This window comes from Felis catus, chromosome F1 (genome assembly GCF_018350175.1).
Source record: "Felis catus isolate Fca126 chromosome F1, F.catus_Fca126_mat1.0, whole genome shotgun sequence".
Taxonomy (NCBI): domain Eukaryota; kingdom Metazoa; phylum Chordata; class Mammalia; order Carnivora; family Felidae; genus Felis; species Felis catus.
The window spans coordinates 3,244,557-3,258,029 of record NC_058384.1 but is presented as its reverse complement, the minus strand read 5'-3'; the positions used below and the strand labels follow the sequence as shown (position 1 = coordinate 3,258,029).

At 43.2% G+C, this 13,473-nt stretch overlaps 1 protein-coding gene and 1 long non-coding RNA gene across 9 annotated transcripts in view; one reads left to right on the top strand and one right to left on the bottom strand.

Annotated features, from left to right (window-relative positions):
• Positions 1-13,473, bottom strand: part of AHCTF1 (AT-hook containing transcription factor 1) — an 82,129-nt gene that overhangs the window by 50,627 nt on the left and 18,029 nt on the right. For all 8 annotated transcript variants that reach the window (XM_023247873.2, XM_023247872.2, XM_023247877.2 and 5 more), the window contains 3 exons: positions 13,054-13,231; positions 6,383-6,590; positions 4,652-4,768 (listed from right to left, as the gene is read on the bottom strand). In XM_023247873.2, the coding sequence (XP_023103641.2) occupies positions 4,652-4,768; positions 6,383-6,590; positions 13,054-13,231 (503 nt within the window). The remainder of the gene's footprint in view (positions 1-4,651; positions 4,769-6,382; positions 6,591-13,053; positions 13,232-13,473) is intronic.
• Positions 127-6,773, top strand: LOC123382883. Its single transcript, XR_006592004.1, has 2 exons — positions 127-321; positions 6,412-6,773. It is a non-coding gene; the product is annotated as an uncharacterized LOC123382883 (long non-coding RNA).

The following is a 13,473-nucleotide window of genomic DNA, read 5'->3' as shown; positions in this document are numbered from 1 at the left end:
TCTGCCCTTCTTTCATAGGGAAGTGTTCGTTAGGCACATGGCTGCCTAAAATATGCCACATTTCCCAGCCTCCTTTGCGGCTGGGTGCAGGAGGCCCAAGTTCCAGGCAACAGATGTAAACAGAACTATCCCACGGCAACCACAGAAAGCCCTCGGCACGGGACAGCACGTTCTCTGCTCCTCCTTCCTGGTCTCTCCCTCCATCCTGGGAGGCTTCTGGCTGAAATGACGGGGTTGCCCTGTACCACAGCAGGAGGGCTACACGGTACGGACATAAAGCAGATGCCGAACCAGCTGTGCACTGCTCAAGTACAGCATGCGGTAAATGTTAAGAGCACAGACTTCCATACTGTCTGAATTTGAATTCTTCTTCTCTCGGGCCCGTCTTTCTTAGAACGCCTGCTTTACCTGGCTTCCAAGGATACCACACTGTCTTAATGGTCCCCACACTACACTACCCGTAGTCCTCTGCCGGCGGTTCTGCCCCCTGCTTCCCAACCTTCAATCATCTCTGAGGGCAGAAGGCTTCCCAGCTTCTTCTTTTCTCTAGCTAGTCTCACTCTGGGCTAGGGGTTCTCTACCTTGGTTGCTTATTATTAGAATCACCAGAGGAGTTTTGAAAAACTACTAATGCTTAGATAGACCCTACCACCAGAAAGAGATTTCATTGGTCTGGTACAGCCAGACCAAACTCAAATAGTCACATTATCCTGACCTCCATGGCCCTTTAGAGACCAGTTCTACTTTTCTGACCTCGCCCGTGACGACTCTGCGTTCTACCCTTTCCTGCTCTTGTTGCTTTTCCTTGTGACGTTTTTCTAAGGCCTTTGCAATCTTTCCCCCAGATCTTCCCATGGCTCTCCTCCCTCCCTGTCCCAACCGACTTCGTCCACATCTCCCTAACTACACAATCTGAAATAGCAGTTCCCTACATCACACACATTCTGTATCTCCTCTCCCAGCTTTACTTTTCTGTATTTAACATCACTACCTGAAATTATGTTAAATATGCGCACTCATATACTTACGAAATATACTCACTGAAATATAACATCTAGAAGAACAGAGATTTATTGGTTATGCATCGCTACATATCTCCAACTGTCACCAGCACACAGTAAATGCTCGATAATTATGTTGAATGAATAAACACGCGGACGTGAAACAAAGACAAATAACCTCGAAAAGACCAAATACTAAACAGGATAAACTGGATACAACCACCATTAAAGGGACACCAGACAGTTTTTCCACTCAATTTTCCATATTACAAAATTAACGTGGCTTTTATCATAATCGATGAGCTCTGTGGCAACAGCTAAGACCTACGCCTGTGTCATCCCATGGTGGCACAGTCACTCCACAGTGATGCTTCTCTTCCCTTTTTTACCCTGTTTAAGTACTCACTCTGGGGACAAAAAGGAAGGACCATACCATCTGTCCTTCCGATTTAGACTTTCAATCTAAATTTGTATTATTTTCACCTGCTTACAATACCAGTAAGATGCTGGTAAAGTCCATGACCAGGGGATGGAAGAAGAGCCTTTGTTAAATTAATCACACACCTTCGTAAAGTGAGAGAGTAGCCTAAGAATGGCTTAAAGCAGGATTCCTGACCTGAGGTCTGCGGGGAGACGACGAGCAGTCTGTGAGCTCCCATGAGTTGTAAACAAGATTATTTCCATCTGTTTATATGTGATGTGAACAATACATAAAAAAGACACACATGTACACACACATAAATGATACACGTATACGTACACAAATCACACACGTACAAACAACACCTCTACACAGAGCGTATGTGATACTCAGACACGCATAAACAAATGTAAATAATCCTGTTTACAACGGGAGCTCACAGACTGCTCTTTGTCTCCCCACAGACCTCAGGTCAGGAATCCTGCTTTAAGTCATATCACACACACATACGAATATATATCACAGCCTTCACCAGATTCTCAAAGAGGCCCACGACCGATTAAGTCAAAGACCAGAAGACCACAAAAATACCATTCTCAAAAATATCTCACATCAGTAATACTGACAAATGCAAAGTAAATCACGTAGGAACAAATAATCCAAATTACCAAATAAATTAACCTTGTCCTATTAAAGGAATAGACTACTAGACAGTGGTTTAAAAGTCACTAGAGAGTTATTCCCATGTGTTACTCAGTGTGTTGTAGGTAATCAAGGTAAGTAAATGCAGGGCATCACTCTAAGAGAAACAGAAAACAGTATATTCTGCCCACATTTTAAACTGTGATTCATTTGTGCTTCAAGTGCAAATGCAGTTGACCCTCCAACAACATGGGTTTGAACTGTGCAGATTGCACACAGATTGTTTTCAATAAATACAAAGGGAGATTTTTTGGAGATCTGTGACAATTTGAAAAAAACGTAGATGAACCACACAGCATAGGTATACTGGAAAAATTAAGCCAAAAATTAGGGGCGCCTGGGTGGCGCAGTCGGTTAAGCGTCCGACTTCAGCCAGGTCACGATCTCGCGGTCCGTGAGTTCGAGCCCCGCGTCGGGCTCTGGGCTGACGGCTCAGAGCCTGGAGCCTGTTTCCGATTCTGTGTCTCCCTCTCTCTCTGCCCCTCCCCCGTTCATGCTCTGTCTCTCTCTGTCCCAAAAATAAATAAACGTTGAAAAAAAAAAAATTTAAAAAAAAAAAAAAAAAAAAAATTAGACATTGGTACAGTCTGTATGTACACATATAACACACAAAATATGTGCTAATTGACTGTTGATATTATCAGTAAGGCTTCTGGTCAACAGTAAGCTATTAGTAGTGTAGTTCTGGGGGAGTCAAAAGTTATAGGTGGATTTTTGACGGTGGGGGCAGGGTGGGGGTGAGTCGAAGAGTCAACTATAGGGGTCTGAAAACTACGTCAAAACAGGACTCAGGGAAGTGCATACAGTTCATGAGGATTTTACACAAGAAAATCAGGAGCAGAGAATATTCACACAGCTTCCTGATTATAAGAACAGAGTGGGCATCACCTACTGATAATACTACAAGAATCAAGAGTGGTATGGTAAAAAAGAACGCAGACTTATTCACCAAGTTCCAAAATAAGAGGAAAACACTCTAGACCTTAGTGTGGAAAATTGAGAAAAAGCAAAATAAAAAAAAACACATAAAGAATAATAAGCCAGGGTGCCTGGGTGGCTCAGTTGGTTAAGCATCCAACTTCAGCTTGGATCATGATCTCTTGGTCTGTGAATTCGAGCCCCGCGTCGGGCTCTGTGCTGACAGCTCAGAGCCTGGAGCCTGCTTCGGATTCTGTGTCTCCCTCTCTTTCGGCCCCTCCCCACTCACTCATGCTCTCTCTTTCTCTCCCAAAAATGAATGTTAAAAAATTTTTTAAAGAATTGGGGCGCCTGGGTGGCGCAGTCAGTTAAGCGTCCGACTTCAGCCAGGTCACGATCTCGCAGTCCGTGAGTTCGAGCCCCGCGTCAGGCTCTGGGCTGATGGCTCAGAGCCTGGAGCCTGTTTCCGATTCTGTGTCTCCCTCTCTCTCTGCCCCTCCCCCGTTCATGCTCTGTCTCTCTCTGTCCCAAAAATAAATAAACGTTGAAAAAAAAAAAAAAAAAAGAATAATAACCAAACTCATCCTAAGAGGCAATCCTAGGAGGAAAAATAAATACAACAATCGTTTAGATGAAAGTCCCCTTGCATTCCCCATCCCCCAGAGCCCTGCTTGAACAGTCCAGAAGACTGTGAACCCATCAAACTGCTGCCGCCCCACTGCACTCAGATGGATGGAAACATGGACCGGACCCCATGAGGGAGAGCCCAATAGCGGTCTCTGTATTTCCATTTCACTATTTTTTCAGGATGGACAAATTACAAAAGTGGCAAATCAATTCTTCGTTTCCATCACTCACCACAGAGTAAGAAGGTAAGACAAAACCACGAAGTGGGAATGTCTAATACAAAAACCCCAAGAGACCCCAATTCAGGTACCTAGAGCCCAAGGTGGGATGGACTTGGGAGAAAGTACCGGGAACAACGGGTCACCACCGTCATGGGCTTTATCCCACAAGCTTGACTGTTTCAGCGATCAAGAAGGAATGAAACATCAAGGAAAAAGATGAGGAAATCAATACTTCTGCCACTCTAACCCTGGAAATGAGCAAGCTAAACGGATGGAATTCAGCTGCAAGGTTTCTCGCGAGCTATACTTGGGACAAAGTTAGACCGTGTGATAGAGTGAAAACTAACCAAATGAATGCTAGGAGTACACTGGGCCAGGCAAACAGGAGGACCAGAGAACAGAGTCGGGGTCGATAAAAATGAGAGGCACACACAACAGAGAAAGATGGTGGGACGCGAGAACACGGGAGGCCGCAGACCCCGGTGTAAGGCAGCGAGGCCGTCGCCTACTCAGCGCACTGGCTCACTCCCGGGTACGGCAGGCAGAGAGACGAGCACAGTGTCCTTACCGCCAGCTCAGAACTCACTCAACCACGTGGAAACAATCCCTTCACCTTCAAGATCATTTCAACCACCACTTGCTAATCCACTGAACTATGTCGTTTGCACCGAACGGAGACAACGTACTATGAAACTTTCCAATAGAAATTAACTGCTGCCGCATCGCTGGCAAATGTTTTTAAAAACACATCTCACGCTTACCTGTCCTGTGTAGACTGAACAGCCCACAGGTAACAGCAATTACGAGGGTCGTTCTCCGGCTCTTGAAAAGTAAGCGCGTACACGGGAACTCGTCCACCTTCCAACTGAGTGTAGTACCTACAACAGGCACAAAAAGTGATCTGCGTCATACTGTTAACTGGTGGTTTCCTGAAGAAAGAATCAGGGGTCTTGGGACAATCTCGGGTTAGAGCAACTGCCGTTCACGCAACTGTCTCATCTTCAAAGATACACAGGGCGTACCAGGTCACGGCCGACCGTGGGCGCGGCGCTGGAAGGGCTAAAACCACTACAAGGGCGCCTTCCAGCCCCGCGAGTGCCACCGTGTGCTGCTCCCCGGGGAGGCAGCCATGGGCGCTGAAACCCCGACACAGCGCGTCACCTCGGCTGCTCGCCCCGGGCCAGTTTCCCCATCGCGACACCGGAGCGGCAAGAGCCCAAGGGGCTCCCGTAAAGCACCTAGAAATCAGCCCCGAGAGGCCGGCTGGTGCTGGGGAAGAGCCGGAGAGGCCGGTCTCCAGGCTCTCGGGAGCAATTAAAAGACAAGAGCTGGGAAAAGGTTCTCCGTGCAGAGAGCCAAGGTGGCCTTCCCGAGGGGGCCACCAGGCAACAGCACCACCACCTCATCATGGGTACCTTGCAAAACCCAAACCAAAAGAAAGGGCTCTGAGGAGGTGCAAGGACGGAAGTTACTTCAAGGGCTTGTCATTCTCTGATATTATCAAAGAACGCAACAGTGAGCAAAGGGCCTGGTTTGAGATGAGAGAACCTCGTTAGTTTCCTCCTCTCTTTTCTCGTCCGCTTCAAACGTGGCATAGGGCATACACTGATTACCAAGACGAGCCCGGTAGGTACCAATTTCTTGGCGAGAATAACGGAACAGAAAGTTTGGAAGGGTGACTACTGTTGACTTTTTGGCAAGATAAATTGCTCAAGAAAATATTCCAATAGGCCTTGAAAAAAAACGAAGAAATATCAAATTAACAACTTGGGAGAAAAATGGGCATCCGCTTAACTCTGTATAGAGACTAGAAGTCTGTAATGCCTATTTGCTATCTTCCTCAGTAAAGGGCTACTTCCCTCAATAAAGGGTCAATTCCACAGCATTTTAAGGACTTTTTATGAATTTTTTTTTTAACATAATCTCCACACCCAACGTGGGGCTCAAACTCACAACCTCAAGATTAAGAGCCGCACGCCCTACTGCCTGAGCCAGCCACGTGCCTTCAGCAATCTGAACGCCAAAAATACCAATTTAAAAAGTATCGATACAATTGAGGGAAATTTAAACAGGATAAAAATTTCAAAACATGGTATCTTTTAACGTTGATTTTAAAAAAGTCTCTGTTTTTCCGTCAACCAAGAACTTCTACCATTAGCTTTACATGTGTGGTTATAAGGAAAGTACTCTGGACAGAATTCGTACCCCGTGAATATATCGCTTACCTTTACAGAGTGGTGTTTTACTAGCAAATGGCACACAATAACTGAAATGCCTTTTAAATGTACACCAAAAGACTCGACCTAAATTCACGTGCTAAGTCATTCCTTTATATCAAGCTGTGATTTCACGCAGCAAGGAATTATTCACACTCAACTGGTCACCTATCCTACTTTTTCTCTTTACGCTAATTTTAAAATAGTAATACCTGAGTACAAGCTATATTCAGAAAGCAGCTACCAATGAACAAACGAGAAAAAAGTTGTACTTACTCTCTTTTCATGCTTTTCATATTCCACAGAGCTAGATAGCCATCGGAAAAGCCCACGGCCAGCTGGTTAGTCCTGCCGATGTAACAGAGCGCCGACGCAGCTGTCCCGGACGGGCTTGCGAGCTGGAGACCCAGATGGCGCCCTGCCCGCATCACGGTCTCTCTGATGTGCGGCACCTCAGCTGGGATGCCGGTGACGACTTCAAGGTCTGGAGACACAAAGGGAGTAAGATTAACAAATCGTAAAGAGCACAAAAGCGAACGGGTCACCTGCTAGGCAAGCTTCACCCGAAGACCACTGTGGTCAATTACGACAAGATCCATGATGACAAAGCAGGCTGAACTATATGACGGCCACCTGTATCTGTTCAAATGCTACGATTTTCAAAATACATTTAGTTGTGTAATTTTTTAAAAAAATCTCATGGTACGTTTTCAAATATTCTCAGAAGTATGCTCTTCTTTTTGAAGTATTGAACGATTTCCTTACTAATCAGAAACAAAGCTGATGGTTTCTTTATTTAAATTTAGAACTAAGAACCTAAATATTCCCTTTGGAGCAGTGGCCGGTTCCAGGTCTGGGGCAGGAAATACATAAGATGAGCCTAGTTCATCTCGTGCCGGAAACAGAGGAAGCTATCATAGTCTAAAGGGGATTTGTCAGACTAAACGAAGGGGCTTTCATTAGTAAAAAATAACATTTTGAACATCAAAAAAACAATGAAAATGAATGAACGAAACAAGTAAGTAAGTAAACACACACCCATAAAACTTCATGAGTTCCTATCCTGCTCACCTACAAAAGACCTTACTATAAACCATTTTAAGTCCCTGAGTACCAGCTCCTTACTCTGAAAATTAGTACTTAAAGAAATAGTAAGCATTTATCCTGCCTTTTCTGTACGAACTGTATTTCAGGGTAAACAAACAGCCCTAGTTAATGAGAAACTTCTTCCTTAGATTAACAGAATTTCAAAATCATCATTTTTGTTTCCCCTAATGAATGAAGAGATTGAGGTAACAATCTCCATGGATGAGGGCTGCCTGGGTGGCTCAGTCGGCTGAGCGTCCGACTTCGGTGCGGGTCGTGATCTCGCAGTCCTGTGAGTTCGAGTCCCATGTCAGGCTCTGTGCTGACAGCTCAGAGCCTGGAGCCTGCTTCAGTTTCTGGGTCTCCTTGTCTCTCTCTGCCCCTCCCTAGCTTGCACTCTGTTTCTCTCTCAAAAATAAACATTAAGAAATTAAAACAAAACAAAACACGCTCTATGAATGGATGAAACAATGAATTTAAGTAGGGTTTTCAACACTGGCTCTACTGACGCTCGGGATCAGATCAGTCTTTGCTGAGGAACGGTCCTATGCGCTGTGGGATGGTAAACTGCATCCCGGGCCTCTGTCTACCAGATGTCACTAACACCATCTCCCTCCAGGAGCTACAACCAAAAATGTCCTGAGACATCATCAAAGATCCCCTAGAGGGCAAACGTCACCCCTGGTTGAGAATCACCGGTACAAAGGTTGAGGGGAAACTCTACCAAGGAGAATCATGCGGTCATCCCCTGGACCTACTGATCACTAAAGGTGAAACGAGACACGACGTGCCTCCTGACAGGACACAGTATGAAACACCCAGCACTTCTGAGGTATCCCTGCCAGATGTCACATCTGACTCTAGTCAGAGCTAACTTACGTTCGCAGAAAATGCAAAATGTAAATGACACCACGTGTAAACACTCCGATAATTCAAAAATGTGGGGCATTCTACCAGATTAACTTCTTCAGCAAGGCAGTGGTACTACAAATAGAAAAGGAGAGGTGAGAGGGACGACCACTCTGTGTTCAAGGATATGAGACGTAACTCACATGTGATGCATGGACCTTATTTAGATCCAGACTCAAACAATACAAATGCAAAAAGTTGCCCTAGAGGCCATCATAGCAATCTGACTTACGGATTAGTTACTAGATTACACCAAGGAGTTATTATTAATGTAGTCTGGACTGGTAATGGCATTGTGACTATATAGTGAAACAGCCATTATCTGCTTTAAATTAATTCAGAAGCAAAGGTGGGAGAGAAGGAAACGAAAAAAAGACACTCATGGTAAGTTCTGAAATCAAACTTGAATTTAGGTTGATGGACGTGGAAATTCTTATATTCTTCTATCTACCAGAAGATGTCTGAAATCTTTCATAAAAAGGAAAAATACTCAGGCCCATGTAGTGATATAACCCTTGTGAAAGGGCAGATTCCCTCAATGCTGTTGTTATGAAGAGGGGAAAAATCATGTATTGTACTTGAACGATTACCCTCCTGATCCCTTCCACTTCTGATTATTTTTCCAAAGAGCAAGCGACTAAATTTTGCCAAAATAAATAGCTCATACAATGGAAAAACGTAAACTTACTCTTACTCAAGAGAGTAAGATAGACTCTACTGATGTGGAAAGATGTACGATACCATTAAGGTTGAAAATATTATAAAACAGTATTTATAGTATAATAAACATCAGAAATTTCATTTTCTATGTTACGTGTATACAATGAAGTCCAAATAGTTATAATCATAACTATTTATCTTTTTTCATATTTTAATATTTTATTATTTTTTTTTATTTTTTATTTTTTTATATGAAATTTATTGACAAATTGGTTTCCATACAACACCCAGTGCTCATCCCAAAAGGTGCCCTCCTCAATACCCATCACCCACCCTCTCCTCCCTCCCACCCCCCATCAACCCTCAGTTTGTTCTCAGTTTTTAAGAGTCTCTTATGCTTTGGCTCTCTCCCACTCTAACCTGTTTTTTTTTTTTTCCTTCCCCTCCCCCATGGGTTCCTGTTAATTTCTCAGGGTCCACATAAGAGTGAAACCATATGGTATCTGTCTTTCTCTGTATGGCTTATTTCACTTAGCATCACACTCTCCAGTTCCATCCACGTTGCTACAAAAGGCCATATTTCATTTTTTCTCATTGCCACGTAATATTCCATTGTGTATATAAACCACAATTTCTTTATCCATTCATCAGTTGATGGACATTTAGGCTCTTTCCACAATTTGGCTATTGTTGAGAGTGCTGCTAAGAACATTGGTGTACAAGTGGCCCTATGCATCAGTACTCCTGTATCCCTTGGATAAATTCCTAGCAGTGCTATTGCTGGGTCATAGGGTAGGTCTATTTTTAATTTTCTGAGGAACCTCCACACTGCTTTCCAGAGCGGCTGCACCAATTGGCATTCCCACCAACAGTGCAAGAGGGTTCCCGTTTCTCCACATCCTCGCCAGCATCTATAGTCTCCTGATTTGTTCATTTTGGCCACTCTGACTGGCGTGAGGTGATACCTGAATGTGGTTTTGATTTGTATTTCCCTGATAAGGAGCGACGCTGAACATCTTTTCATGTGCCTGTTGGCCATCCGGATGTCTTCTTTAGAGAAGTGTCTATTCATGTTTTCTGCCCATTTCTTCACTGGGTTATTTGTTTTTCGGGTGTGGAGTTTGGTGAGCTCTTTATAGATTTTGGATACTAGCCCTTTGTCCGATATGTCATTTGTGAATATCTTTTCCCATTCCGTTGGTTGCCTTTTAGTTTTGTTGGTTGTTTCCTTTGCTGTGCAGAAGCTTTTTATCTTCATAAGGTCCCAGTAATTCACTTTTGCTTTTAATTCCCTTGCCTTTGGGGATGTGTCGAGTAAGAGATTGCTACGGCTGAGGTCAGAGAGGTCTTTTCCTGCTTTCTCCTCTAGGGTTTTGATGGTTTCCTGTCTCACATTTAGGTCCTTTATCCATTTTGAGTTTATTTTTGTGAATGGTGTGAGAAAGTGGTCTAGTTTCAACCTTCTGCATGTTGCTGTCCAGTTCTCCCAGCACCATTTGTTAAAGAGGCTGTCTTTTTTCCATTGGATGTTCTTTCCTGCTTTGTCAAAGATGAGTTGGCCATACGTTTGTGGGTCCAGTTCTAGGGTTTCTATTCTATTCCATTGGTCTATGTGTCTGTTTTTGTGCCAACTATTTATCTTTTATAAGCAAAAAAACCAATTTTGCATTAAACCCCAATTTTTTATTCAATGGCTTTATAATTCTTGTAACTGAGAAATGATTCCAATCTCTGATCACGATCCAAAGAATTCCATTATAAAAACTATCCTTGCCCTGAATTCCACTACTGGTTGTGGACTTCTGAAATAAAGGATGTTCTACCTTTACTATTTTGGTCTGAAGAGAGCTTTAATTATGAATACAATCATATTGATTGGCCTCACATCTAGAAGGATGTTATCTACAAAACTCTGAAACAAAACCCCATCAAGACCATTTAACTCCTCTACCAATTTTCTGTAAAGAGCAGTTTAAGCATTTTATAATATTCTATAAATTCACTTTCAGTTACTATGATTTCTGCGAGTCAATTCTTTTCATTAACTTTACCCAGAGTTTATCAGATCTTTGTACATATCAAAATTACAGATACAGTTTTTATCATTGTGAGGTTTTTAAATTTTTTAATGTTTATTTATTTTTGAGAGAGAGAGACAGAGTACAAGCAGGGTAGGGGCACAGAGAGAGAGAGAGAGAGAGAGAGAGAGAGAGAATCTGAAGCAGGCTCCAAGCTCTGAGCTGTCAGCACAGAGCCCGATGTGGGGCCTGAACTCATGAACCATGAGATCATGACCTGAGCTGAAGTTGGACGCTTAACCAACCAAGCCACCCAGACACTCCCAGGATTATTTTTTTTTAAGTGTACATGTAGCCATTATTTCTGCCAAATCAAGTATTTTTAAGTCATACTACATAAATTGGTAAAATTTAAAATGTTCAGAAATCTGATTTGGCTTTTAAATTTCTGGTTAAATGGGGCGCCTGGGTGGCACAGTCGGTTAAGCGTCCGACTTCAGCCAGGTCACGATCTCGTGGTCCGTGAGTTCGAGCCCCGCGTCGGGCTCTGGGCTGATGGCTCAGAGCCTGGAGCCTGTTTCCGATTCTGTGTCTCCCTCTCTCTCTGCCCCTCCCTCGTTCATGCTCTCTCTCTCTCTGTCCCAAAAATAAATAAACGTTGAAAAAAAAAATTTAAATTTCTGGTTAAATATTTTTACTACTTGCAGTTACAATCAGTTTTACTACACACTGACAATTTTCATTAGTTATGCTCATTATAAATTGGGATAAAACAATGATCATTTGTAGTAGTAAGTCCTTTTAAAGAAGATTAGACCTCGGGGCACCTGGGTGGCTGAGTCAGTTAAGCCATCTGACTTCCGCTCAGGATATGATCTTGAGGCTTGTGGGTTTGAGCCTTGCATTGGGCGCTGTGCTGACAGCTCAGAGCCTGGAGCCTGTTTTGGATTCTATGTCCTTCGCTCACTCTGCCCCTCACCGCCTCATGCTCTGTCTCTCTCTCTCACAAAAATAAATAAAACATTAAAAAAGTTAAAAAAAAAAATAATGATCGTTTGTATCTTTCTTAGCTGATCCATAGATAGAGATCTGCCCTAATACAGGATTGCTTTAAAAATCAAGAATGTTCTCAAGATTAAATGGTCCTTTCCTGAAACTTTATAATACATACATTTTTTAAAGGCTTTTAGATTAGCTCTCCTCCCTGCATAAACCAATCTTATAAAAGCCCCAGAAAAAGACAAAGAGGGGTGCCTGGGTGGCTCGGTCGGTCAAGCGTCCAACTTCGGCTCAGGTCATGATCTCACAGTTTGTGGGTTCAAGCCCCGCATCAGGCTCTCTGCTCTCATCCCAGAGCCTGGTGCCTGCTTTGGATTCTGTGTCTCTCTTTCTCTCTGCCCCTTCCCCACTCATGCTTTGTCTCTCTTCCTCTCTCAAAAATAAATCAACATTAAAAAAAATAAAAAAATAAAAAAACTGAAAGCACTTGATAAAGAAGAGATTTATAAAATAAAAACAGTATTAAAGGAGAAAAATTGTCTCTCTTCACTTTTTAAAAATCTGAGTAGCATTAATTCTATTTTAGGATGTCATTCTGTGAAAGAAAACCTTCAATTACCGTGTTATTTCCTATTATATCACTTTATTTCTGCTTTGGTCTTACCGCAGACACGTAATCAGTGTGCCAAAAACAGTGTGCTAGATCCGACACACTGGATAATTTTATACTGTCTGATAACAATCAAGATTCTATACGTTCAGCCCTCCTCCTGGCGTATACGTAATAACACCTATTGTTCAAGTGTGTATCTAAAGCAAATCTGGACCTCAATCTCTTTCAAGACCTACTTTAGTACCTCACCAATAAACAGAGTAACTCACACAAAAGTCTCCACAGTGCCCCAAAACACTAATACAATAGGTCCAAGCCCTGAAAGAAACAAAGGTACACAGAAGCTTCTATATAAATATTTTTCACTGTTTAAGAAAAACCAGTCCGTGAGGGGTGCCTGGGTCCGAAGCTTCCGACTTCGGCTCAGGTCCTGATCTCGCGGTTCATGGGTTCGAGCCCTGCGTCGGGTTCTGTGCTGACAGCTCAGAGCCTGGAGCCTGCCTTGTATTCTGTGTCTCCTTCTCTCTCTGCACCTCCCCCGCTGGCACTCTGTCCCTCTCTCTCTCAAAAGTAAATAAACATTAAAAACAAAAAAGAAAAAGGAAAACCGGTCCGTTGCATCAGAATATGCAGGCGCTCAGTCCGAGGTTCCAAATAATTACCTGACGCATCCACTTCATTCTGGCCGCACGAGTCATCCAAACACAAGTCAATGAGGAGGACCCGTCCGACGTCCGTCACCACGGCCGCCACACCGAAGAGCCACCGCAGGCCGGGGTGCAAATGCTGAGTGCTTGCGCTGGCTCCACCGTGGTTAATAACAGGCTCGATGGCAGTTACCTTGGAAGCAGAAAGTGAAAAAATACAATGAAACAACAGAACAATTTGGAGGTTGGAGCAGGTTACTAGCTATAATAGATTTAAACATTTTCTAACAGAGAATTATAAATTTGTATTTGACTTGTGGATCTGAGTAACATAATGAAAACTTCAGGTACAATAGAAATGACACCATCATTTCACCATATAAAATGTGCAGCTGGAATAATAGTCGACGTTTATGAAAACTTACATGCCAGGCC